The 27,757-nt window shown below is 37.5% G+C and overlaps 1 protein-coding gene, 1 long non-coding RNA gene and 3 pseudogenes across 8 annotated transcripts; 1 reads left to right on the top strand and 4 right to left on the bottom strand.

Moving 5' to 3' along the window:
* Positions 1 to 661: 661 nt before the first annotated feature.
* Positions 662 to 8,776, bottom strand: LOC147286565 (protein PLASTID MOVEMENT IMPAIRED 2-like; annotated as a pseudogene).
* Positions 8,777 to 9,879: 1,103 nt separating this feature from the next.
* LOC147286564 (7-deoxyloganetin glucosyltransferase-like) lies at positions 9,880 to 12,531 on the bottom strand. Its single transcript, XM_086241892.1, has 2 exons — positions 11,818 to 12,531; positions 9,880 to 10,927 (listed from the first exon to the last, which is right to left on the bottom strand). Exons 1-2 carry the CDS (start codon positions 12,362 to 12,364, stop codon positions 9,969 to 9,971), a joined length of 1,506 nt encoding a protein of 501 aa, XP_086098018.1. The 5' UTR covers positions 12,365 to 12,531; the 3' UTR covers positions 9,880 to 9,968.
* A 1,258-nt stretch (positions 12,532 to 13,789) lies between these two features.
* LOC147286563 (uncharacterized) lies at positions 13,790 to 18,876 on the top strand. Of its 7 annotated transcripts, XR_015121933.1 has the most exons (9): positions 13,791 to 14,362; positions 14,511 to 14,559; positions 14,738 to 14,801; positions 15,533 to 15,605; positions 16,776 to 16,832; positions 17,048 to 17,099; positions 17,206 to 17,285; positions 17,460 to 17,527; positions 18,519 to 18,876. It is a non-coding gene; the product is annotated as an uncharacterized LOC147286563 (long non-coding RNA). The 7 variants fall into 7 exon arrangements; XR_015121932.1 differs by having other exon boundaries at positions 13,790 to 14,362; positions 16,776 to 17,099; XR_015121934.1 differs by lacking the exon at positions 16,776 to 16,832.
* A 121-nt stretch (positions 18,877 to 18,997) lies between these two features.
* Positions 18,998 to 21,703, bottom strand: LOC147286562 (protein PLASTID MOVEMENT IMPAIRED 2-like; annotated as a pseudogene).
* A 2,609-nt stretch (positions 21,704 to 24,312) lies between these two features.
* LOC147286561 (7-deoxyloganetin glucosyltransferase pseudogene) overlaps positions 24,313 to 27,757 on the bottom strand; it is a 4,596-nt pseudogene continuing 1,151 nt past the window's right edge.

The following is a 27,757-nucleotide window of genomic DNA, read 5'->3' as shown; positions in this document are numbered from 1 at the left end:
GGGTTTTATGAGGACTGATGATGGGAAGTGAAAACAGATGGAGAGAGAGAGAGAGAGAGAGAGAGAGAGAGAGAGAGAGAGAGAGAGTCACATAACAAGTTTGTTTTTGCTGGTTCTTCAAAGACATCTATGCAAAGTAGCCATTAGTGACCAGGAAAAAAGGTCAGATTGACACAAATGAAAGTTTATATCCTCTAATGATACAAAACAAAATTAATATCCTCAAATGACATAAGGCCCAAAGTTGAATTCATTTGGATAAATTTTTTCTAAAATTGTATGACTTTTGTCTCAGTAGGCTGGACTGCAACTTGAGCAAAAAAAAAAAAGCTCTAGATGATGTCCAATACATATACAACAATAGAGCAGCAAATATACAGAATGTCTCACGGCAGAAGGTACTAAAAACACATCTGGTTGGGACTTTTATCAATGAGCATAGCCACAACAGTGACCTCTTCTATTTATTTCCACAGTCATTCAGCATACAATTACAGACATGAATACCTCACTCGCTCAGCCCATAGCTAGTATACTCGGATATCTCACACACTTGATCCAAACTTTCATGTTTTTAGTAAATCGAAAAGCTTATGGAGCAGCACTTATTTTGAAAAGAGCAAAGCTATACGCTCCCAAAGCTAAAATTATGTGAGTGTAATTTAGTCATGTGATGGACTGGATTCACTTGCCAATGAGTATGTAGTAACCCCCAAATAGCTCACAAAGATTTGGCAATTTTCTTATCGCTAAAAAACTTGGTCAAATTAGGCATTACCTTTTTCCTCTTCTGCAAAGGGAAAGAATTTATATGCCGCGCTGCAGGAGAGGGAGTTTTTCGAGGCTTAGCTCACCTAGATGGAGTCAAATTTCCATTAACTTTCATAGATTTTCTAGGCTGTGGTACTGCATTTCTCTCCTGTTTGTGTCTCCCGTTCTGTGATTCTCCCTCAACCATCATCTGCCAAGAAAGTTGTCTTTCTGTTCTATAGGCCTCTTGCTCTTCCTCCACTCCAATCTCCTTGATTTCTCTCTGAACTAACTCTATCCATATCAATATTTCCTTCTCACTGGCTTTTATAGCTTCAATCCATGTCTGAGCTGCTGCTACCTTCTTACCAGCAATTTCTTCGGCCCCAACTGCACGTCCAGTCAAGTACTCGTATTCAAACTTGGATATGGTAATTGAAGAACTACTTTGAGATGCAAAATCTCTTTCTCTCATGGTATTCTCAATAAGAGATTGAAGATTTTCAAGAGCTACAGTTTCTGATGATTTGACTTTCCCAAGCTCTTGCATTGCAGCCTGCAATATTTCCTCAGTTAAGTCTATCTCAGATTCAGTTTTCAGAATTTCTGACTTCAAGGTTGCAGCCTCTTCAAGGACAAGTTCCTTTTCTTTCTTTACAGCTTCAGCTTCTGTCTTAAGCTTTTCAAGAGTGAGAAAAAGATTGGATGCAATTGATTTTGCTTTCTCTTCAGATGCAGATATAGCTTCTAACTTGGCTTTTGCTCTGAGAAGCTTTGAATTGAGACTTTGAACAGTTAAATCCCCTTTCTCTTCTGTCTTCTTTAACCGAGCTATTTCGTCTGTGATATGCTTCAGTTCATTTCTTATAATATCCATGGAGGCCATGAACTGAAAACCTTCTTCCCTTACTGCAGCCAATTCTGTCTTTGCCGCCTCTAATTCTTCTGTGATTGACAGTAACAATGATGAAGCTTCCAATGTTGAGAGTAATGTGGAGCAATGTCCCATATCGAAAAACTAGAGATTAGCATATGTGCTTATAAGTCTTGGGTCTCTTCACCCATTGCCAATTGGTTTTGGGTTAGATGCTCTAATTCTATCATCCAAGTCCTCCACTCCTCGGAAACTTCCTTCTGAATGCTTCAAGCTATCAATCCTTTGAATCCTTTTGTCCATTTCTTTAACTAGCTTTAGTTCATTCTGTAACACATCCACATCAGACAATGTGAGAGATAATTTGATTTCAAGCTCTTTGGAGTAATCAATCTCTTTAATAACGCCTTTCATCTTTTTCCTGGTTTCCTCCACTGCAAATGAGAGTTGACTGGCTTCATTTTCTCTTTTAGCTTCAATATCTCCAACTTCTTTCAAAGCTTCAATTCGGTCCAACTCAACTAGCACTTGTTCTTCGATCATTAGCTTCCTCGATCTCCTTCCTGATTGCTTCCACTGAACTTGTGTAAAACAACATCTTTTCACTCGAGGCCTCTGCTTCGACCTTCTCTACCCGCAATTTCTCTTTTAAAACAGAAGCCATATCAAGCTTAAGCATGCTTCGTTCCTGTTTCACAAGTTCCAACTCTCTCATCACTTGTTCATATTGCTGATTCTCCACATTCCCAACATCCAATACCTCATCTTCGTGCTTTCTCCATTTCTTTAGTCCTTCAGTCTCTCGTGCATGTGCTTTCGTGTTGGAGTTTGATTCCCCAATTACCGAGGACAGATCTGTTGGTGTGAGTCAACACGTGTGATTATTGTGTAATTATTAGAATTAATTAGGTGATTTATTAATCCCTGTATTTTAGTTATAGGCCCATGTATATAAACCACACTTTGTGGTCTTAATCAATTAAGCAGAAATAATATTGAAACCCTAAACCTAAACCTTCTCTGTACATGGTATCAGAGCATGGTTCTCTATCCTACTGGTTTTTGAAGAATTTTTCTAGAAAAATTCTATTACTCCACTGACTGTTTGCTTTCCATTCCGCTGCCAAACAGCCCTCTTCCCTGTCAAAAATTCTTAACACTGCACCTCCTCTGTCGCTCACTGCACCGCCGCTCACTGCACCCCCTCCAGTCACCGTCGCTCCTCCGCTGCTCCAGACGCCGCCGCCATCTCCGCCAGCCTGTGCGCAGCACCGTTGGCTCTGACCGTGTCGCCACCTGCCTCTGTCTTCTGCGGGCGTCGACTGTGCGCGCCTCCGCACTGTGGGTGCCGCCTCCACCTTCCTTGTGCGCCGGCGACTGCTGCCCGTTCGCCTTGCTTGCCCGACGCGCCACCACCCCAGCAGAGATACTGAACCAGACGCCGTCGCCTGCCCGCCTCCTGCGCGCCTCCGTCACACGTCGACCAGCAGCGACGTCTGCCTGCGCGACTCCGCCGCACATCGACCAGACGCGACGCCGTCGCCGGCCAGCCTGCCCATCATTCGCTTCAGCCACCTGCTCTGTCGCTCGCGTCAACCATCAGCAGCGACGCCGTCGTCTCCTGCCCACCTGCCCCGTCGCTCGCGTCCACCACCAACGAGTCGCAGCTCCGCCTCTGCCTGTGCGCCTCCACTCTCCGTCGACTAGCCTGTGCGACGCCGACCCGACCCGTCGCTTGTAGAGGCCCTGTTTTTTGTGTGGTGTTGTACTGTAGCAGTGCACTGTGTTGTACTGTAGCAGTGCACTGTTCTTTTTTTTCCTTGGCTGTTTGCTGTTTGTGTGGGTTTATCAGTCATAATGTCTCACACACCACCCTCTAGTCCTGGAGGCTCGAACGAGATTAAGAACAAAGATGTGGTTAACTCGAAACTGCCGTTACCCGCTCTCCCTCCGTTAAGCTCCCAGGATGTGTCATCACTTGTCTCACCCAAGAAACTTGATGGCTCGAATTATATTGATTGGGCTCTCATTGTGCAAAATAAGATTAGAGGTCGAAAACGATGGGGTTTTATCACAGGAACACGAGCAGCTCCAGGAGATGTGAATTCTGATGAGTTTGAAACATGGGAGGATGAGAATTGCATGGTCAAGTCTTGGCTTCTTGATGCTATGACTAAAGAAGTCCGTTCTCTCTTTATTCGATTACCGACGGCGAAGGACATCTGGGACGCAGCCAAACAGACTTATACAGTGAGCCAAGATGCTTCCAAAGCCTATCAACTCCATTGTGAGGTAATCTCTGTACGTCAAAATGGTGGATCTATTATTTCCTATTTTGGCAAGCTACAAAAACTTTGGCAGGACATTGATGCAATTGAACCTTGCATTATGGATTATGCGAGTGATGTTGAAAAATATACCACTATGATTAACTCTCAGAGATTATACATGTTTCTAGCTGGTTTGGATTCTCATCTAGATGGAGTTCGGGGTCGTATTCTTGCCATGTCTCCTCTGCCTAAATTACAGGCTGCCTATGCGATTGTGTGCTCCGAGGCTAATCGGCAAGAAGCTATGATGGGGGGTACTGATGGAGCGGTCGCTATGGCGGCCCGAAAATTCTCCAATAAGGATGCTAAGAAATCTGACCGGAAGTGTACTCACTGTGGGGGTACAACTCATATGGTCGAAAAATGTTTTAAGCTTCATGGCTATCCAGAGTGGCATCCGAAGGGAATGAAAGCTTCTTCTTCTTCTAATCCGAAGGTTGATAACTCAAGCTCCAGGGTGAACTCTGTTAGTTCCTCCAGCTTTGTTGCCAAGTCAGGTATCTCTAACTCTGTTTTGAGTACTTCTGCTTGTACTAGTAATGGTGCATGGATAATTGATACAGGTGCTACGGATCATATGACTTCTGATCGTTATGTTTTTAGTCACTTTTCATCTGTTTGTCCTAAACCATTTATTGTTAATGCTAATGGTGTGTCATCTCCTGTTCTCGGGGGTGGCACGGTCTCCTTCTCCTCTGACTTATCTTTGCATAATATGCTGTTTGTTCCTTCCCTAAATTGTAACCTTATTTCTGTTAGTCACCTAACCAAAACTCATAATTGTGTGGCCACATTCTTTCCTACTCATTGTGTTTTCCAGGACATTCATACCAAGGAGAAGATTGGCAGTGGTAGAAAGAGTGGTGGTTTGTACTATCTGGATAGTGGGGTTTTCGCTTCAGACAGTAGTGGCATTGTGCGTTTAGTTCGTGATGGTTCCTCAGAAAATAAGAAGAAGATCTGGTTGTGGCATCGCCGACTTAGTCATCCTTCCTTTAGTTATCTTCGACGTTTATTTCCCTCGTTATTTCTTGGTTTAAACATTTCCGATTTTAAGTGTGACGTTTGTGTGTTGGCCAAAAGCCATCGTTCCGTGTTTCCTTCTTGTGATAAACGTATGGATGTTCCTTTTGCTTTGGTACACTCGGATGTTTGGGGTCCTGCCCCGTGTGTTACACATAAAGGAATGAAATGGTTTGTGACTTTTATTGATGATTGTACTCGAATGACTTGGGTTTATCTTCTGAAACATAAAAGTGATGTGTGTGCTGTTTTTCGCTTTTTCCATAAAATGGTTATCACCCAGTTTGCCTGTCCTATTAAAGTTTTGCGGTCTGATAATGGCGGTGAGTTCGTTAATACTGAGTTGACTCAGTATTTTGCTTCTACGGGGATTCTTCATCAGACTTCTTGTGCTCATTCTCCACAACAGAATGGGGTTGCTGAACGCAAAAATCGGCATTTATTGGAAGTCACTCGGTCCCTTCTTCTGGGTGGTCACGTGCCATCTTTACTCTGGGGTGATGCTTTGAGTTCGGCTATCTATCTGATTAATCGGACCCCGTCTAGTGTTCTTGACTTTCGGCGACCGTTGGATGTTCTCTCGGATTTTGTCTCTTTACCAGGTATCCTTCATTTGGAACCCAGGGTTTTTGGGTGTGTTGCTTTTGTCCATTTACATTCTCATCAGCGATCTAAGCTCGCATCTCGGGCCTTGGAGTGTGTATTTGTTGGTTATGGTCCATCCCAGAAGGGGTATCGGTGCTATCATCCCTCTACTCAGCGCTTCTATGTCTCTATGGATGTCACTTTTCATGAACATCAACTTTTTTATTCTCCACGTCCACTGGATTCTACCCTTTAGGGGGAGGTTTCTAGTGAAGTGCAGAATCGAGATGATGTGTTGTTTTTTGATAAGTTTGGTTATGGGAGTAGTAGTGAGGAAGGGTCAGAACAGACTGCTGATCACCCACTGTCTGAGGATGACACTGAGAATGCGGATGATACTGAGGATGCAGAAATTACTGAAAATGATACTGAGGATATGGTAGGACAAGAACTTACAAATTCTAAGCCTGAGGAGTCACCACTCCATGATAGTACCGCCATCTCTCCTACTCCATTGAATCAATCTTCTTCGTCTATTGAGGTAACCGACAATACTCTTGAGTCACATTCTGGTTCGGATCTTATTTCTAATGCTTCTAAATTTACACTTCCTCCTCGGTCTAACCGAGGACAACCACCAGCTAAATATGAGCCAGATCCAAATGCCAAAGTTAGGTACTCAATTAATAATCATGTGTCGTCTGTTAGGCTTTCAAAGTCATATGAATCGTATGTTCTGCAATTATCTTCTGTTTCTATTCCTAGTAGATTGCAGGATGCTCTTACAGATTCTAGATGGACCAAAGCTATGGCTGAAGAAATGGCGGCATTACAGAAGAATTCAACCTGGGAGTTGGTTTCTCTACCTAAGGGGAAGAAGACAGTTGGGTGCAGATGGGTGTTTGCAGTCAAACACAAAGCTGATGGGTCAGTTGAAAGGTATAAGGCAAGGTTGGTAGCAAAGGGTTATACACAATCATATGGCATAGACTACTTGGAAACGTTTGCTCCAGTGGCCAAGTTAAACACAGTACGGGTTCTGTTGTCTTTGGCTGCTAACAAAGATTGGCCACTCCTTCAGTTTGATGTAAAGAATGCCTTTCTCCATGGGGATTTGACTGAAGAAGTATACATGGATCCTCCTCCAGGTATACCAGAGTTTGAAAATACGAGATTGGTTTGTAAACTGAAAAAGTCGTTATATGGTCTTAAACAATCTCCAAGAGCCTGGTTTGGGAGATTCACTCGTGCAATGAAGAACTATGGTTATCGGCAGAGTAATTTTGATCATACTTTGTTCCTAAAGAAAAGGGGGAAGAAGATTACTGCTCTTATCATTTACGTTGATGATATGGTTCTGACCGGAGATGATTATGAGGAAATCTCTAATTTGCAGAGGTACTTGTCTCAAGAGTTTGAAATGAAGCAGCTAGGGGACTTGAAGTTCTTTCTTGGGATAGAAGTGGCTCGGTCTAAACATGGCATATTCCTATCTCAAAGGAAGTATGTTTTAGACTTGTTGTTTGAAACGGGTATGCTTGGGTGTAAGCCAGCTGTCACTCCTATGGAACAAAATCATAAACTTTTCGAGTGTTTGGGTGCCTTGCCTGCAGATAAGGGGCGATATCAGAGACTTGTTGGAAGATTGATATATCTGTCTCACACTAGACCTGACATTGCTTATGCAGTTAGTGTAGTAAGCCAGTTTATGCATGCCCCGTGTAAACCCCATATGGATGCTGTGGAGCGAATTTTGCAGTATTTAAAATCTGCACCTGGTAAAGGATTGTTGTTTGCTAATCATGGTCATGTGAATGTTGAAGGGTTTTCTGATGCAGACTGGGGTGGTTCAGCAGATGATAGAAGGTCTACCTCAGGCTATTTTACCTTTGTAGGGGGGAATTTGGTGACCTGGAGGAGTAAGAAGCAATCAGTTGTATCTAGATCAAGTGCAGAGGCTGAATACAGAGGTATGGCACTCGGAGTAGTCGAACTTTTATGGTTGAGACATCTATTGACCGATTTAGGGTGCCCACCTACCAAACCTATGGACTTGTTTTGTGATAATAAATCTGCTATTGATATAGCACATAATCCTGTTCAGCATGACAGAACAAAGCACATTGAGATTGATCGACACTTCATCAAAGAGAAACTTGAAGCGAAGATTATTAACTTTCCATTTGTGAAGTCCGAAGATCAGCTTGCAGATGTGTTGACCAAGGCTGTGGCAAATCGGGTGTTTTTGGACTCATTAGACAAGTTGGGCATGTGCGATATATATGCACCAACTTGAGGGGGAGTGTTGGTGTGAGTCAACACGTGTGATTATTGTGTAATTATTAGAATTAATTAGGTGATTTATTAATCCCTGTATTTTAGTTATAGGCCCATGTATATAAACCACACTTTGTGGTCTTAATCAATTAAGCAGAAATAATATTGAAACCCTAAACCTAAACCTTCTCTGTACAAGATCTTTCGCTCTCTTCATTGCTTCATATAGCTCAGATTCTGCATGTGCTTTTATGGAGTCTGTGTCTGTTCTCCTTTCTTTGTATCGACCTATGTCCCAGCGCGCCATATGGAGTTCTCTTGCTCTTGAAGGGGACTTCTTATGAAATTTGCAGACAAAGAGATCAGAAAAAATGCAGACGATGGTGTTCATAGTGAATGAAACTAAAATTGAAGGGTAGCAATAATGACACTCCAGTTTTAGCTTCTTGTACTCCAAATCGGATATTTAATCATTTTTCTACAGGCACATGTAGAGTGCAGGAAGCTAAAAATGGGAGTGTCAATATCACTACCCATTGTGAAATGGGGGTCAATTTTTTAGAGCTATTGTTTTGCTCACATAGTGAATGAAACTGAAATTGTGAAATCCCTCTTTGATAAGTTATAATCCCTCTTTGATATCCTATCCCCATATAGATTGTTGGGTGATTTAACTGACCCAATTCGTCTTCGATTATTAAACCCTCCTCTATTCATACTAACCTGTTTAACAATCATGCATGGCAATTCTGTTAATTTCTTAAAAACCCATGAACTTTTTTTAGCTCAAATTGGAATGAACTTCCAAAACCCAGCTAGAATTTAATCTTGCTTTCTTAGTATTATTGTGTTACTATACTCTCTTCACCAAATGCAAGCAATTTCAGCAACTAAAATTAACAATCTTCATACAAATAGAGCAAATGAGATTGAGAAGATACTTACAAATGTGTAGCACTGTAGCAGAGACTAGTTGTTGTTGTTGTTGTTGTTGTTTGTGAGGCAGAGGTTCTATTCTGAACTACTGATGATTGGCTGATATTGGAACTATCACCAGCCATTTGTTTATTATTTTTTTCCTACATTTAAAATATTGTTTTCAAATATCGTTGGGCACCCTTCTTGGTGTAAGTCCAAAAGGTACTCTGAAGAACCATTTCTGGAAAATTTTATAAAGACTTTTCACCAATTTTTTTTTTCAGAATTTGGATGTTTTGTTAAAGAAAGAAAAGTTACAGTCAGCCATATTTTATGAAGTTACTGCCACTAAAATAAAATTCTGTAAGTTACAAAATTTAGAATTCTAACTTTTGAATAAATCATATAAAAATTATACATGCGTAAAAGGCAATAATTTTTAATTAATGGATAACATTACGTGAAAAATAGAAAGATTCCATATGAAAAAGAAAATGTTTGTAAGGGTCAATATCTCAAATATATGTTGTAGAAAATTAAAAGGAAATGGGCGGGTAAAGACAAATTAATACAATGAAATAGAAAGATAGTTTTGGCAAGAGATCGAGGATGAGGACAGATTTTGTAGTTTTGGAGGTACTGATGGGTCTTAGAAATCGAAGACAGAAGGCATGCCACATCTTTAGATGCCAAACCACACAGCCGCATAAAGAGTAACACCAAAACATGCATGTGGTAATTAATAGTGTGGATGTCCTGTCTAATGTTATTTATAGAGAAACTCTTCCATCCCTATCTCACAAATTCATGTCTTTCTTGTTAATATTCATAGCCTGAGAGAGAACTAAGAGAGAGAGAGAGAGAGAGAGAGATTGAGGCAAATGAAAGAGACTATATTGCTTCGAGTTAATTAAGTGTTACAAAGAGAGTACAACACTATATATATTAAGGTAATTAACTCACCGTAAAACTAAGACACTAGCTAACATTTCTTTGTCTTTACATTTCATGTATAAATTAATTTGTTATTTATTTAGAATGAAAAGACAAAAACGAAAATGGGTTTGTGAGATGGGGATAATTCCTCCATCCAGAGATAGAGCCAAACATTGTTATTTAAATATTAAACTACCCGTCATTTACAACAATGTCTCTTAAATTTTCACATTTTATTGACAAAAATGAAAATGGGTTTGTGAGATGAGGATTCACTAAATTTTCACATTAAAATTTTCACATTTTAATAGCACTAATTGATTCACTAAATTGTCCAAGTTTGTGGACGAAGAACCATGTGGACCAATGGCTTCTTCTGCAAGTTTCTTCCACTCCATCACTTTATTTTTCATTTCCTTACCCTTCTCTCCCTCCATCAACTCTTTCACAAGCTTCTCCACTTGGTCTCTCTTCACATCATTATTGAGCTCCATACCAACACCCCATTCATTGCAAGCATAGTAACAATTCGTGGGCTGGTCGGCATAGAAAGGCCAACACAGCATAGGCACTCCTGCAGTCAAGCTCTCAATGGTTGAATTCCAACCACTGTGTGTCAAAAACCCTCCAACTGATGGGTGGTTAAGGACTTGTTCTTGTGGACACCAACTCGCTATCAGACCTCTTTCCTTCGTCTCGGTCTCAAAATCAGGTGGCAAAATTGCGGATCCGCCAACAACGAGATCAGGCCTAATAACCCAGAAGAAGGGGAGTTTGGTATTTGCAAGTCCCCAACCAAACTCAACAAGTTGTTGCGGTGTCATCATCGTTATACTGCCAAAATTCACATAAACAACTGAGTTTGGGGCCTTGGAGTTTAGCCATTGGAGGCACTCAGTTTCTTCTTTCCATAGACTGTACCCCATGGAATCCAAAGCTGGGTGTTGTGGAATATGATCGAGAAGTAATTCGAGAGGGCCAATGGCGTAAACTCGTGGAAGCGACATGGCTGAGAGAGCATCCAAAACATCTTGTTCCAGAGCATCAAAAGTTTGAAGAACAACTGCCGAAGCCTCATGAACTCTGTCGAATGATTGCATGCTGAAGTTAAACAATGTGTCGTCCGGATTCGTAGTTCGAAAGTTGGCTGGAAGATCCCTTAAACGGATTGCTTTCATTCCTGGAATCCAATCTATAACCGTGTCCAAATACCCATCTGTGAAACAAGTCTCATCTACAAAAGTTCCCAAGTAATGTATTAATTTAAAGAAATTAAATATTAAGTTATTACATCGGAGAGAAACATACTTAGATCCTAACTCATTATCACACCATCTTTCATTATTTTGTCGAGTTAAAGAAAATAATTAATTATTTGAATTAATAATTATATAACATTAAATTTTTTCATTTAGACCATCTAGCTTATCTGATTATCTTGGGTGCAATTTCTTTAATATAAAATAGGCATACACAGATACGCAAGAGATAAAATAGGCAATACACAACCATCTCATATAAAATAGGCATACACGAGATCGATTAAGATGGTTTAAATAGTTTTAACTATTATAAAGACAGAAGTCACTTTTGGTGTTACATGCTTCACCATTTTTGAATTGCTTAATTAAAATACTCTTTCCTAACACAATTTAATTAGTAACTAAAACCATATATTATAAAGATAAAATTGTAAAATAAAATCATGAGATAAAAAAAAAAAAATTGGGAAAATTATCATGTATGGTGGGACAACAAATTGACTCTAGCGGAACACATGTGAAGAGGCTAGTTCTGTTGGAATTAACTTAACTCACTACACTCAAACACTCTAGAACAGATAAATAGCTATTGAGGAAGAGTTGCAAGAGAGAAAAATCAGAGAGCCCTAATTTGGAGGAGGCATTAAGTGTTCAGCACACCACACAAATTTCATATATATCGTTTGATTGCTTAGGACAGCTGCCTAAGGCTTTGTACAGCAAAAATGAATACCAGCCACACACAAACTACTTACGTGGCTTAATATTTACCATACAAAAAAGTTAAATATCTAATATTTAACAAGCTAACTTAGACATTAAGATTTAACAAGTTGTATAATATTTGAGTACGCGCGTGTACCTTTGAGTGGTGCAAGTCCTTTTTCGAGCAAAGCGCGATATTGTTTATAGCCCATGAAGCTGCTTGCAGCAATAGTGTAGACCAGTGCGATGGGGATTCCAAATTCTTCAGCAGCTGTGACGGTGAACGCCGACATGAAACCATCTGAAACTATGCAACTCACGGGAGGAACACCGTCGCAAGAAGTTTCAGCCGCCGCCCCGGCCGCCACGTGGTTGAGTTTTACGACGAGGTCCCGCAACGGAGCCAATAAATTGTTTGTGATGGAGTCACAAACCGAATTGCCGTCTTGTGTGGCATCTTGGTCCGAATCCGGAAGGCCATCTGGGATGGTTTCGAACTGGAAATCGGGCAAGCCGTTGAGAGAGTCAGGGCCTAGAGACTTAAGAAAGCGCCTGTGGTTGAACTCTGTGTTCACAAAGGTTATGTGAAAGCCTCTATGGTGGAGGAGTTTTGCAAATTTGAGCGTTGCCTTTATGTGGCTTTGAGCTGGAGCTGGAATACAAACAGCATGTGGCTTATGACTAGCTACTCCCTTGGAACCCATATCTTTGGATTTAATTTGAGTATGCCACCAATGTGTTCGCACTTTATTATTTATAGGGCTAGTTTATTTATTTATTTATTTTTCTTTTCCCACACAAGTCTAACTGGAATTCTCTTGTATGCTCTTGGGATTTATACTTAAGTAATTAATCTTAAATAATTCTTCATTTGACCATCTAGGTCGGTTGCATGAGGTCAAGAAGGCGTTGAAGAGAAAGAAATATGAAATCGCAGCCAGGCGTGGAGAGAAAGAAATATGAAATCGCAGACATACGTGGAGAGAAAGAAATAATTTAAAAAATTATAATTATAATAATTTTAAAAGAAAAAAAAATAACTAAAAAGTGGCAGCAGATAGGAAATTAAGGGGAACCTGAATGGCAAGAGAAGAATTAGCTTAGCTGTAAAGCAAATTGTGGTTAGGTGATGATGATAAATAAAACTGATGTAGCTTAGCTGTCAAACAAGTTGTCACATTAAATATTATCTACAAAATAATCAATTCAAATAATTTTATTCAAAAAAGGGTAAAATGGAATCTTCGATGTCATGATTGGCTTTAACCTTGTTTCTCTTCTTTTTTGTTATTTATTTTTTACATTGAATCATTAAGTGAAAGTTTTAAATTAAAATAAATTACTCTAAAGTTCATATTACAGTCTTTAATGATAAACAAACTTATATAAAAAGTTGAAATGATAAATAAATCTACTTTATATAAATAAAGCTAATGTTATATTTTATTTCGTATTTTTTGTGCTAAGCCAATGTTAAGTTGAAAAAACTCCCGATGATTTCACTCTCTATCTTTTCATTTCAGGCATTTCTTCTATCAATCTAAGGCAAAGGAGCAAAATGGGTTTGATGAGGACTGAGGATGGGAAGTGAAGACAGATGGAGAGAGAGAGAGAGAGAGAGTTACATAACAAGTTTGTTTTTGCCACTTCTTTAAAGATATTTTTGCAAAGTAGCCATTAGTGACCAAGAAAAAAGGTTAGATTGACACAAACAATATAAAATATCCTCTAATAATACAAAATAAAATTAATATCTCAAATGACATAAGGCCCAAAGTTGAATTCATTTGGATAAATTACCTATATACTAAAATTGAACAAAGGCAGTACTGTAGCTTAGGAATAGTGTGTTTCCTTTTTTGCCCCCCCCCCCTTTTTTTTTTTTTTTTTTTTAGTTACTTGCCATTGTAATTAGTGGGTTATTTGGTCCTGTTTTGGTCATTTTGCGTCCTTTTTTTTTCTTCCCCTCCTTTTTCTATTTTTTTACGCCTCGTGCCATTGCTCTCCTTTTCTTTTGTTTCCCTCTCAGTCTTTTTTTTTTTTGGATCTACGTGCCATTCTGTGAATACCGGAGTTGGGTCTGTCCTTTTTTGTTATTCACCCTGATTATTGTTAGAAAGCCCAAAACCCAGAAAATACTGGAACACTCTCATCTCACGCGCCTCTCTCTCTCTGTTCTCCTTCGTTCTCTCTCCTTCTGCCCCCTTTATCCGGCCGTATCTCCACCGTCCGGCGACGTATGCCGGCGATGTGTCCCGATTTCTTCCTCTTCTCTTCCTCTTCATTTCTATGGTATTTGATTAACCCAGAAATTATGCCAAAACTCGAAAAGACACCCAAACCCGATCAAGTCCTCAGGCGGCGATCCGTCAATTCCGGCTGAGTTGGAATGTCGGACCGGGTGGGTTTTGTTCCTCCCATCGTTCTGAGGATGAAGGGGTCTTCAAATTGGTCAACTGACCGCCTTGCACGGAGTTTCGAGGCGGAGAAGTCTGGCGGCCTTCTGCCGCAGATGTTGGAAATTCCGGCGGCGGATGGTGATGATTTTGGTCGGGTTTTGCTCCTCTCTTCCAGGCCTTTCTATTGGTGTGCTTGATCTAAGTCAATTGGGTCCCGAAATGAAAGCTCCAATTCGAACCCTAGCTCCGCCGCTGCCACCATCACCTGCGACGGCTCCGGTAACTTTACGCCTCAGGTTTTGTGTGAGTTTTACTCCTCTTTGTCTACTCTGTCTGATTGTTTGATCGAATTGTTCACTTGGTTGTGAAATCTGTATTTCTAGGTTTTGTACCCACTGCCACCACAATTCCCGCCGACACCGGTGACTTGATTTCTGTGTTGTAATTTCAGGTTCCCATACTTTCTTGGATTTGAAGATTGGTTTCTTTTTTGGGGTAAGGTATGGTTTTTTTCGCTGGTTTTAGCTTTGGTATGTTTCTGTTCAACTTTTAACTCTCAAGGTTTTGGTTGATTTCTATAAAAAACATTTGAATCATGCCTTAGTGAGTATCATCAAATTCACAAAATTTTGGGGTACTATAATGACTGAGTTTTGCTTATTCCCTTTTTCACTGCAGATATATTGCACTAATGGAGATTTACTTCACCAGGCTTCGTTCTATTCTGAAGAAGACTCATTTGGTAAGCAATTTCAGACATTATTATTCGAATTGTTTTTGTTTTTAGTACAAATGGTTTTTCAGTCTTTTAAAATAGGCAGTTTGGTTTGGTTAGATACAAGTTAGGAATTGTAATTAGATTGGTTGAAATTAGTGGTATATATAGTTTTATTTTCGTTTATTTGACAGCTGGTTTTGAAGTGCTTAATTAATTTTAATTTTATTGTTGGATTGAGATCTCTCAGAAAATATCAACAAAAGTGAAAGGACAATATATATTATTGTTTGTATGGATTGGTAACTTGGATTTTTGTTAAAATCCAAAAACCTAAACTAGAACCCTCTGCCACCGTGACCTCCGCTGTGTATGGCTCCGGTGACCGCTATTTTGAGTGTTTGTGATGGATTGAAATGGTTGATAGCTTGAGAACTCTGATTTTGTTTGTAGCCACTGACCGGGTTGAGCTGGATTGCATTGAGATATGCTAATTTCCTAGGTGAATGAACATGGTTAAAGTGAATTTAGTTTAGGTTGGTACGCTGATCTAATTGGTCATTACATGATTGAATTGAGATGTTTTTCCTGTTAATGAAAGGACTGGATCATTCTTGATTTAAGAATTATTTGATGATGTTCTGTTATTAATTGAATAATCGGATTATTATGGACTGCTAATGGTAGCTGATTGTAGACTTTGAGCCGCTACATCTGCATGCAAAATTTATGTTCTCATGTGAAATGATTCTTTGTAGGATAATGGATAAGCATTTGAAGTCCCTTGCTTCAAGGCATCTTCATGCCAAATTCATCAGGCTGGATGCAGAGGTCAGTGTAAACTTCAATCACTATTTCTTCTGTTGTTGCAATTAATGCAGCTTTTCGTGTTTACTTGGGTTGACCCTACTTCATTGCAACCTTCCTTTTTGGTCATTTAGTTAGGAAAGTATTTCGATGACAAATTAACCGTTTGAAAATGAAATGCAGAATGCACCCTTCTTCGATCGTCACCAACTTAGGAGTCAAAACATTGCCTTGAACTTTATAAAAAATTATATATATATAATTTACTAGATCAATTACCTCAGCTGAGCTAAATAATTATATGTTATATATATGCATGACAGTGTAGTAATATATTAATATATAATTTACTTTTGTGTGATATATTGTTTTGTTGCTGGAAAATTTGACACTATTTCTATAATTGTCTGTTTAGTTGTTCCTCCACTCACTCTCTAGGAGGCGCATTGTCTAGGTAAATTTCTTATCATTTTTTCTTAACAGTGTAGTAATTTATATAAATGGATTGGGGAACTGGAGGGAGAAGAGTAAGTTTCAATTCATCTTGCCATTATTGCCCAGATGAAGCTTAAGCAGATAAAGAGAGGAACATGGGACTCTTTAGACTTTTAGGAAAAGAATGAGTGAACATAGAGAGGAAAGTGGGGAAGATTTAGAAGATAACAAAGAGAAAATGACAAGTTGATTGTTAAATTGTCTCCATTATTTCCAAAATAATTCTTTTTACAAGTGAACTATAAATTAAAAAAATTTTATGTAACAGCTTCATTTATAAAATTTAAATAATATATAAAAAGACATCTTAAAAAATGTATGTAACAGCTTCAATTAAAAAATGTTTGTACAAAATTTACATTTATGATGTACTCTACATTTAAACAGTTGTTCTCTGTATATATGTATTCATCCATCTTTTTCTTGGGCTGGCCCATTTATTCCGATTTTTTGTGTTATGTATAGCAGCCTCTAAATATCATTAATTGATTCGAACCATCCAATATGAAATCACTGCATCTTAGCTTGCCATGATATGTTAGATATTAATTGAATAATTGGATAATTAAGAAATGTTAATGGTCATGCTGTTGGTGATTTGTGATGGCTGTGATGATTTTGATTGTTGATGAGTTAGCTTGAGTTGCCAAAATAGTTTTCATATTATGTGTCAAAGGCTCACCGTTTCTTAAGCTACAGGGACAGAACCGGGTTCACACTATTCTTAAGCTACAGGGACAGAACCGAACAGAAACGGTGAGCTGTCAATTTCTGTTTTTTGTTTCTTTCCCTCTTTTACTTGACCTTTTCTTGGCAGCCAAACAGAGGCCAAGCCAATTAAATTCTAATTGACTATTTGATTACAGCATTTTATTTTAACTGGGTGTTCATTTTGTGAGCTTTCAATTTTCTTGATGTTTAAGATCTGAATTTCATTTGCTATTGATGTCAATGTTTACATAAATATTTAGATTTTCATATTGGTGTTGCCCACAAGCACTGTCTGTAAGCCTCAGGCTCAAGGTAAAGTCTCCACTTTTTTCTCTCCTCTGATCTCTCTACAATTTGTATAAATTAATTGGTACTGTCTCTGTTCCTAATTTCTCTTGCTCTTTTAAAACCATTTTAGGAAGCTGTTTTGATCAATTAGGGTGACTAAATCTTCTACTATTTGATAAAGATTTGGATTTAACAATCTAACAGAAAATTGTGAGCTGTCAATATATGTTTTTTTGTTTCTTTCTCTCTTTCACTTGGCCTTTTATTGGCCGCCAAACATAGGCCAAGCCAATTAAATTCCAATTGACTATTTGATCCCATGTATTCTTGGGACTTTATAGCATTAAGGGGTGAGAAAACTAACTTTAGTAGTATGGAATGCAGGCATTTCATTAGAGAAGGATGGGAGGAAGAATTCCACACCCGCGGCACCGCACAGGCACATTTACTAGGTATAGATTGATAAGGAAGAAAATATTCTAGCCTACTATGTGTTTAGAATTTTTCTTAAACTACTTTTATTGTGGCTGAGTATGCGATGCTTATTTTGCTTACGTCTTGATCTGAAATAATTTGAGTTATTTTTCCATCACAAAATCAAATACACAATTTGATCATTATTTACAATCTTTATTATCTTAAATTTCACAAAATAATATAATAAACTATATTTTCATCTATATATATATATATGTCACCAGTTTTATATACTCAAATCACAATTATCTTTTCACTTTTCTCACTTGCAACAACACACAGGCACAATAAATTGCAACACCTCAAAGACATGCTTTATACTTCTTAAAAAATTGCATATATGACTATAAAAATTATGAACCAAACTATGAAAACTAATTTCCAACTTCCTCTGTTTATACTTCTCATCCTCTATCTCCAGCTTACTGTCCCTCATTTATTGTGAGATCTTACATTAATGTCATTTTTAACAATAGGTTAACTTCTCCTATTGTGCAAAGCTGCATTTCATTGGTTAACTTCTCATTCTCTCTCTCTCTCTCTCTCTCTCTCTCTCTCTCTCTCTCTCTCTCTCTCTCTCTCTCTCTCTCTCTCTCTCTCCAGATCTTTATGCCTTAGTTAAAAAATTCTCTTTTTTTTTTTTTTTTTTTCCTAAGGCTTCCTTACCCTGCATTATTGTGAGATTTTTAGTTGAACTTCATTTTTATGCATGAATTAACTTATGCTGTTATGTAAAACTACTTTCAATTGGTTAGAGGTGTTCCTTCTGATTCAATGGCTTAAATTGCAAGAATCATTTTTACCAGTCTCTTCCGATCTTGCATCTTATCAATCTCATTCAAATAAAGTTTTTACATTCATATGTGTTTTTATTACACTTTAAAGAATTTGTCTGCACTTTTAAATTACATGGACTCAAATTTTACCATTATACACACTAACAAATCACATTTTTAAAATTTCAAGCAAATAAAACGAGAATCCCCCTGCACAAGGCTATGAAGGAGATAAGCAGCCCAAGAATACTGAAGATGAATCCCCCAAAACCTATTAAGTCACCTGTGAACACCCATCCAAGAACTTTTGAACAATGACCATTTGAATACTGCCCATCTTTTGTTTACTATGACATACAATTGTCTAACCAAGTATTGTAATATTTTTTTGAATGTTGTTTGGTTTATTAAAATATCATCAATATCTTAGGTTTATTAAGATATCATCAATATTTTAACATAACAATTAGCATATAAAACATATCATGAATCCGCATTTTGTAACTTAAGCTTGACATTGATGTATATATGTAAAAATTTTATCAGCCTTGTGCATGTTTTATAAGCTTCTAAGACCCACAGCATCGCGCGGGCACTATTACTAGTTTTTTCTAAAATTGCATAACTTTTGTCACAGTAGGCTGGACTGCAACTTGAGCAAAAAAAAAAGCTCTAGATGATGTCCAATACATATACAAAAATAGAGCACCAAATATATAGAATGCCTCACGGCAGAAGGTACTAAGAACACATCTGGTTGGGACTTTTATCAATGAGCATAGCCACAACAGTGACCTCTTCTATTTATTTCCACAGTCATTCAGCACACAATTACAGACATGAATACCTCACTCGCTCAGCCCATAGCTAGTATATCCAAACTTTCATGTTTTTGGTAAATCAAAAAGCTTATGGAGCAGCACTTATTTTGAAAAGAGCAAAGCTATAAGCTCCCAAAGCTAAAATTATGTGAGTGTAATTTAGTCATGTCATGGACTGGATTCACTTGCCAATGAGTATGTAGTAACCTCCAAACAGCTCACAAAGATTTGGCAATTTTCTTATCGCTAAAAAACTTGGTCAAAGTAGGCGTTACCTTTTTCCTCTTCTGCAGAGGGAAAGAATTTATATGCCGCGCTGCAGGAGAGGGAGTTTTTCGAGGCTTAGCTTGCCTAGATGGAGTCAAATTTCCATTAACTTTCATAGATTTTCTAGGCTGTGGTACTGCATTTCTCTCCTGTTTGTGTCTCCCGTTCTGTGATTCTCCCTCAACCATCCTCTGCCCAGAAAGTCGTCTTTCTGTTCTATAGGCCTCTTGCTCTTCCTCCACTCCAATCTCCTTGATTTCTCTCTGAACTAACTCTATCCTTATCAATATTTCCTTCTCACTGGCCTTTATAGCTTCAATCCATGCCTAAGCTGCTGCTACCTTCTTACCAGCAATTTCTTCGGCCCCAACTGCACGTCCAGTCAAGTACTCGTATTCAAACTTGGATATGGTAATTGAAGAACTACTTTGAGATGCAAAATCTCTTTCTCTCATGGTATTCTCAATAAGAGATTGAAGATTTTCAAGAGCTACAGTTTCTGATGATTTGACTCTTTCAAGCTCTTGCGTTGCAGCCTGCAATATTTCCACAGTTAAGTCTATCTCAGATTCAATTTTCAGAATTTCTGACTTCAAGGTTGCAGCCTCTTCAAGGACAAGCTCCTTTTCTTTCTTTGCAGCTTCAGCTTCTGTCTTAAGCTTTTCAAGAGTGAGAGAAAGATTGGATGCAATTGATTTTGCTTTCTCTTCAAATGCAGATATAGCTTCTAACTTGGCTTTTGCTCTGAGAAGCTTTGAATTGAGACTTTGAACAGTTAAATCCCCTTTCTCTTCTGTCTTCTTTAACCGAGCTATTTCGTCTGTGATATGCTTCAGTTCATTTCTTATAATATCCATGGAGGTCATGAACTGAAAACCTTTTTCCCTTACTGCAGCCAATTCTGTCTTTGCCGCCTCTAATTCTTCTGTGATTGACAGTAACAATGATGAAGCTTCCAAGTCCTCCACTCCTCAGAAATTGCCTTCTGAATGCTTCAAGCTATCAATCCTTTGAATCCTTTTGTCCATTTCTTTAACAAGCTTTAGTTCATTCTGTAACACATCCACATCAGACAATGTGAGAGATAATTTGGTTTCAAGCTCTTTGGAGTAATCAATCTCTTTAATAACGCCTTTCATCTTTTTCCTGGTTTCCTCCACTGCAAATGAGAATTGACTGGCTTTCTTTTCTCTTTGAGCTTCAATATCTCTAACTTCTTTCAAAGCTTCAATTCAGGCCAACTCAACTAGCACTTGTTCTTCATTAGCTTCCTCGAACTCCTTCCTGATTGCTTCCACTGAACTTGTGTAAAACAATATCTTTTCACTCGAGGCCTCTGCTTCCTTCTCTGCCCGCGATTTCTCTTCTAAAACAGAAGCCATGTCAAGCTTAAGCATGCTTAGTTCCTGTTTCACAAGTTCCAACTCTCTCATCACTTGTTCATATTGCTGATTCTCCACATTCCCAACATCCAATACCTCATCTCCGTGCCTTCTCCATTTCTTTAGTCCTTCAGTCTCTCGTGCATGTGCTTTCGTCTTGGAGTTTGATTCCCCAATTACCGAGGTCCGAGGACAGATCTTTCGCTCTCTTCATTGCTTCATATAGCTCAAATTCTGCATGTGCTTTTATGGAGTCTGTGTCTGTTCTCCTTTCTTTGTATCGACCTATGTCCCAGCGCGCCATATGGAGTTCTCTTGCTCTTGAAGGGGACTTCTTATGAAATTTGCAGACAAAGAGATCAGAAAATATGCAGACGATGGTGTTATGCGTACATGGTGAATGAAACTAAAATTGAAGGGTAGTGATAATGACACTCCAGTTTTAGCTTCTTGTACTCCATATCGGATATTTAATCATTTTTCTACAGGCACATGTAGAGTGCAGGAAGCTAAAAATGGGAGTGTCAATATCACTACCCATTGTGAAATGGGGTTCAATTTTTTAGAGCTATAGTTTTGCTCACATAGTGAATGAAACTGAAATTGTGAAATGGGGGTTTCCATAGTTAATGTTAAGAGTTAAAAGTTTTATAAGTTATAATACCTCTTTGATATCCTATCCCCATATAGATTGTTGGGTGATTTAACTGACCCAATTCGTCTTCGATTATCAAATCCTCCTCTATTCATACTAACCTGTTTAACAATCATGCATGGCAATTCTGTTAATTTCTTAAAAACCCATGAACTTTTTTTAGCTCAAATTGGAATGAACTTCCAAAACCCAGCTAGAATTTAATCTTGCTTTCTTAGTATTATTGTGTTACTATACTCTCTTCACCAAATGCAAGCAATTTCAGCAACTAAAATTAACAATCTTCATACAAATAGAGCAAATGAGATTGAGAAGATACTTGCTTACAAATGTGTAGCACTGTAGCAGAGACTAGTTGTTGTTGTTTGTGAGGCAGAGGTTCTGTTCTGAACTACTGATGATTGGATGATATTGGAACAATCGCCATCCATCTTTTTATATTTTTCCCGCATTTAAAATATTGTTTTCAAATATCGTTGGGCACCCTTCTTGGTGTAAGTCCAAAAGGTACTCTGAAGAACCATTTCTGGAAATTTTTAAGGAAAATTTTATGAAGACTTTTCACCAATTTTTTTTTCAAAATTTGGATGTTTTGTTAGAGAAAGAAAAGTTACAGTCAGCCATATTTTATGAAGTTACTGCCACTAAAATAAAATTCTGTAAGTTACAAAATTTAGAATTCTAACTTTTGAACAAATCATGTAAAAATTGTACATGCGTAAAAGATAATAATTTTTAATTAATGGATAACATTACGTGAAAAATAGAAAGATTTCATATGAAAAAGAAAATGTTTGTAAGACTAAGGGTCAATATGTCAAATATATGTTGTAGAAAATTAAAAAGGAAATGGGCGGGTAAAGACAAATTAATACAATCAAATAGAAAGACAGTTTTGGCAAGAGATCGAGGATGAGGACAGATTTTGTAGTTTTGGAGGTACTGATGGGCCTTAGAAATCGAAGACAGAAGGCATGCCACGTCTTTAGATGCCAAACCATACAGCCGCATAAAGAGTAACACCAAAACATGTGGTAATTAATAGTGTGGATGTCCTGTCTAATGTTATTTATAGAGAAACTCTTCCATCCCTATCTCAGAAATTCATGTCTTTCTCGTTAATATTCATAGCCAGAGAGAGAACTAAGAAAGAGAAAGAGAGGGAGAGATTGAGGCAAAATGAAAGAGACTATATTGCTTCGAGTTAATTAAGTGTTACAAAGAGAGTACAACACAATATATATATATACTAAGGTAATTAACTCACTGTAAAACTAAGACACTACCTAACATTTCTTTGTCTTCACATTTCATGTCTAAATTAAATTTTGGCTCAAGTATATTTATATCCACCAATTATAAGGTTCATTTTAAGTTGATCCGTGAACTATAAAATATTTCAAATTTCTCCATTAACTATAGAGTTCATTTCAAGTTGATCCACAAATTATAAAACATTTCAAATTTCCTCATTAACTATAGGGTTTATTTCAAGTTGTTCACAAACTAACAAAAAACATACAAAATAGTAGACAAAACCGGGTTGATAAAAAAATAGGACTGAACCGGATTATTTATATATATTTTTTTCATACTTTTTATTTATTATATAAAAGTTATATATTTTGAATAAAAACTATATAAGGTGTTTTTTGTACATATTGGATTCGAACCCATGACCACTTGAGGAGAGTGAAAGTGTGCATTCCCACTACCCCACTTAGCCATTTATGATATTAAAGTACATGCAATATATTTATAAGTATACTGTTACTTGAAATATAATAATTTATAAAATTATAATTGGTATTCTACACCATAACCTTATACCCTAAACCATAAAGTCTGATACTTTATACCTTAAAAATTAACCCTATACTCTAATAATTTTACTATATAAACTATAAATTATAGTTTTGGACTTTTAGTAATATTTTAAAATATAGAAACTATAAATTATATAAAATATAAATTAGTAATATTTTTAGACTTTTTGCAATGATAATATTTAAATAGAGACCTAAAATAATATCTTAAAAAAAAGAATGATATATAAAATATATTTAATTTTTTAAATTATTATATTTTAAGTATCAGTATGCCTATAAATATATTGCATGTACTTAAATTTCACAAGTGGTTAAGTGGTGTAGTAGGAATTCATACTTTGACTCTCCTCACAAGGTCATGGGTTCAAACCCCCAGCATGTGCAAAAAACACTTTACACCTTTTTTATTCAATATATATAACTTGTATATAATATAAAATATATAATAAAATATATAAATAATCCGGTTTGGTCCGGTTTTTTTGTCAACCCGGTTTTGTCTACCATTTTGTATGTTTTTTGTTAGTTAATGGAGAAATTTGAAATGTTTTATAATTTGTGGACCAACTTGAAATGAACCCTATAATTAATGGAAAAATTTGAAATGTTTTATAATTCGTAGACTAATTTGAAATGAATCTTATAATTAGTGGATGTCAATGTACTTGAGCCTTAAATTTTTTATTTATTTATAATAAAAACACAAAAACGAAAATGGGTTTGTGAGATGGGGATAGTTCCTCCATCCAGAGATAGAGCCAAACATTGTTATTTAAATATTAAACTACCCGTCATTTATAACAATGTCTCTTAAATTTTCACATTTTACTCTCTAAATTAACTCCATTTAATCTCACTTTTTCCCCTAATTTTAATTCGTATCACTTTGCCCAATTTTGCAACTTCATTAGCTTTTTGGATGTTTATTAAGAGCCTTCAGACTTCTTGATACATTAATCACTTGGAGGTTAATTATAACCTCCTATAACCCATACAAACCGATAACTTAACCAGAGATATAACTAAGTTATTAACCCTGACTATTAACCGTGTCCAAATACCCATCTGTGAAACAGCTCTCATCTACAAAAGTTCCCAAGTAATGTATTAATTTAAAGAAATTAAATATTAAGTTATCAATCCTAAAAGTAAACGATTAATTAATATTTTGATGACATCGGAGAGAATCCTACTTAGATCCCCCATTATGACACCCTCTTTTATTATTTTGTCTAAGTTAAAGAAAAAAATTAATTATTTGAATTAATAGTTATATGTATAACATTAAAGTTTTTCATTTAGACCATCTCATCTGATTATCTTAGGTACAATTTCTTTAATATAAAATAGGCATACACAGATACCCAAGAGATATGACACATTATACACAAAATCGATTAAGATGGTTTAAATAGTTTTAACTATTATAAAGCCAGAAGTCACTTTTGGTGTTACATGTTTCACCATTTTTGAATTGCTTAAAATACTCTTTCCTAACACAATTTAATTAGTAACTAAAACCATATATTATAAAGATAAAATTGTAAAATAAAATCATGAGATAATAAATAAAAAAATTGGGAAAATTATCATATATGGTGGGACAACAAATTGACTCTAGCGGACACATGTGAAGAGGCTAGTTCTGTTGGAATTAACTTAACTCACTTCACTCAAACACTCTAGAACAGATAAATAGCTATTGAGGAAGAGTTGCAAGAGAGAAAAATCAGAGAGAGGGATTTGGAGGAGGCTTTAAGTCTTCAGCACACCACACTAATGACAGGACCGCCCCCGGATTCCACCCTGAAACCCGGAGAGGTCCTGCGGGAATCCAAATTCAAGGAAAATCCTACCGAAAATTCGGCAGAACCTCCCCTGAAAATGGACTAACCCAGAAATTTTAAACCTGTTAAAAACACTTCTAAACAGCAACCACCTCTACCACAACCAAATAGGGTCTCAGACCCAACAATTTCACAGAGAAACCAACTTAAAAATTCTAGAGTGGTTATCAGAGCTCCTATCCTATTACAAGGAAATTTTATATAATAAAGTGTCGCCTACAGAGTCCGACTAGGGAGATGGACGCGAATGCCTCGACGTTATTGGCTCGACCTCCACCAAAGCCACTACCTGGGGGGACAATTTAAGACAAAACAAAACAAACCGTGAGACAGGCTCAGTGAGTGGACACTTAAATGGGAATGAAATCAAGTCTAAATATTTTTAACTCTAAAACCTCACGTCGCTCTTTGAACACCCCCAGTTTTAAAATCATTTTCGCTCTAAGAGTATTGTAAAACTAAACCAAAGCACCAACTCTTTATCGAATAAAACTTCAAACATTAAAAGTTCTGAGTAGTTTATAAATTTAAAATAAAATATCGAAATAAAACTGTATAATACATTTGTAATAAAATAATTTAAACTGAAAACTTCTTTCTCAAACCACTCTCAATATACAAAAAAAAATTTATAAAACTGTTCAACTGAAAACGTCATACTTAAAAACCCTTTTTTTCTGCCATAAACCCATCACTTAAAATACTTAACAGTCGAAAACACACACCAGTCAGTTACCCGGAGAATCTGTCATACATGCGCAGAGCCGAGAATCTGTCATACACATGCAGAGCCTAAAAATCTGTCGTACGTGCACGCAGAGCGGCCCCCAAAGGGCAAAACATCCCGACACACGGCCCAAAGCCTATATGTGCATCGTGATGGGTCCCAAAGACCTATTAAATCTGATAACCTGGAGGGTACTGCAAAGGTGGTTTGAAAACCATTTTTTCATAAACCAAATACATCCTTTTTCCACCAAAAATAAATATCAAGGTACTTCCCCAAAAGAAACTTAAATTCCATAAGCCAACATACGAAATCCGAATTAAATTCAATATACATAAATCAAACTAATACTTTCCGACAAATTTGAAATATTAAATGAACCTTGTATATAAAATGAGAAACTAAATTCTTTTTTTCCAAAACCCAACAACTCACTAAAATCAACATGTAAATATATGTTTTAAAAACTTTCTTATAAAGCATTTGAAATCCGAAATCTAACATTTTTATCAAATCCCAAATCAAATTCAATTAGCCAAGATAAAAATGCAAATTTCATAAATCATTTTAAGGAAGTAATGTCCACTCACAGTGAGAAAATCTAATGTCGATCGTCCGCCGGATCGTCGCGAACCCCGGTCGTCTCGCCTATAATTAAACAACAAAATATAGATTAGTCTCGATTTTACAACCTCTAAAGGATGTGTGCGTAAAGTCTAACGTCCCACTCGACTTCGTTCCTATGCGATTGGTTACGATCTACACAAATCGACCAATAACACTTCCACAACCGCCCCTAGATCAACAACCAACTCAACAATGGCTCTAAATAATCCTACATTCAAGAGATGACAGTGGGTGTTTTGAGACCACTGCGATTGCCGCCCAAAGTGGTGGCTCCAAGACCAAATTTGGCTAAAATACCCTATTTCCTAAAATCTACTCATACTTTACATCCCCTAGGGATGAAAATTTCTAAACAAAACAACAAGAATAATCCCCCAATTTGAAAACCCAAACAATCCCGAAATAGCATCAAACCCCAGAATTTACAAATTCTCAATTACTCGAAATTGAACAACATGAGTTTAGGGAAATGGAAGCCCAAAGTAAAAGGAAGATGACTCACCAAAAATGGGGATGAAAAGAGCTGGGATTTGGCCAGAAATCCGACGAGACAGAGAGGCGTTTTTGGCGTCGTTACTATGCGCGTGGGTCTGGACTGGAGGGAGGAGGCGTCGGGCTGAGCTGGTCGGCCAACGGGGGAGATCTCCAGTGGTCGGCGTCGATGGAAAAGTCGCCGAAAGTGGCTGGGTGGCTGGGTTGGTCGCGCACAGAGGAAAGGGGGAGTGAGAGAAAACACGGAGAGAGAGAGAGAGAGAGAGAGAGAGTAGGCTCGGGGGTGGTGGTGGTCGGCGCCTGGGGTGTTCGCCGGAGGTCGAGACCGGCAAGGGTGGCCAGCGATGGTGAAGGGTGGTGGCTGGGTGATGGCGCAGGGGGTCTCGCGGGGGAGGAGAAAACCAGAGGGAGAGAGTGCGGGTGGGAGAAAAATAAAGGGGGAGAGAGAAATTGGTAGAAAGTTCTAGAGAGAGAGAGAAATCAGAAAACAAATTTCTGATTTTGGGTATTTAAATCCCACTTTGTCAATTTTACGAAATTGCCCCTGGCTTCAAACGCCCATATCTCACAAACCGTAACTCGGATCGAAGCGTGCTATGTGTCTATGAACTCGGGGGATCGAAACATATCTAACGGACCCAAGGTCAAAGTCGAAAACCCATTTATTTTAAAAGTCAACTTTTGGTCAAACCCCAAATTAAAACAACAATAATAAAATAAAAATTTTAAATCCAAACCCTTTTTATTTTCCGAATAAATCCCAAAATCTTTAAATTACAATT

Source organism: Dryas octopetala, chromosome 4 (assembly GCF_963921425.1).
Source record: "Dryas octopetala chromosome 4, drDryOcto1.1, whole genome shotgun sequence".
Taxonomy (NCBI): domain Eukaryota; kingdom Viridiplantae; phylum Streptophyta; class Magnoliopsida; order Rosales; family Rosaceae; genus Dryas; species Dryas octopetala.
Note: the sequence above shows the minus strand (reverse complement) of the source record. Positions and strands in the feature narration are given on the sequence as shown.

Coding starts and splice junctions, on each gene's coding strand:
- LOC147286564 (XM_086241892.1), bottom strand. CDS start 12,364: ATGGGTTCCAAGGGAGTAGCTAGTCATAAGCCACATGCTGTTTGTATT. Junction 10,928..11,817: donor AGGACTTGCACCACTCAAAG/GTACACGCGCGT, acceptor GAACTTTTGTAG/ATGAGACTTGTTTCACAGAT.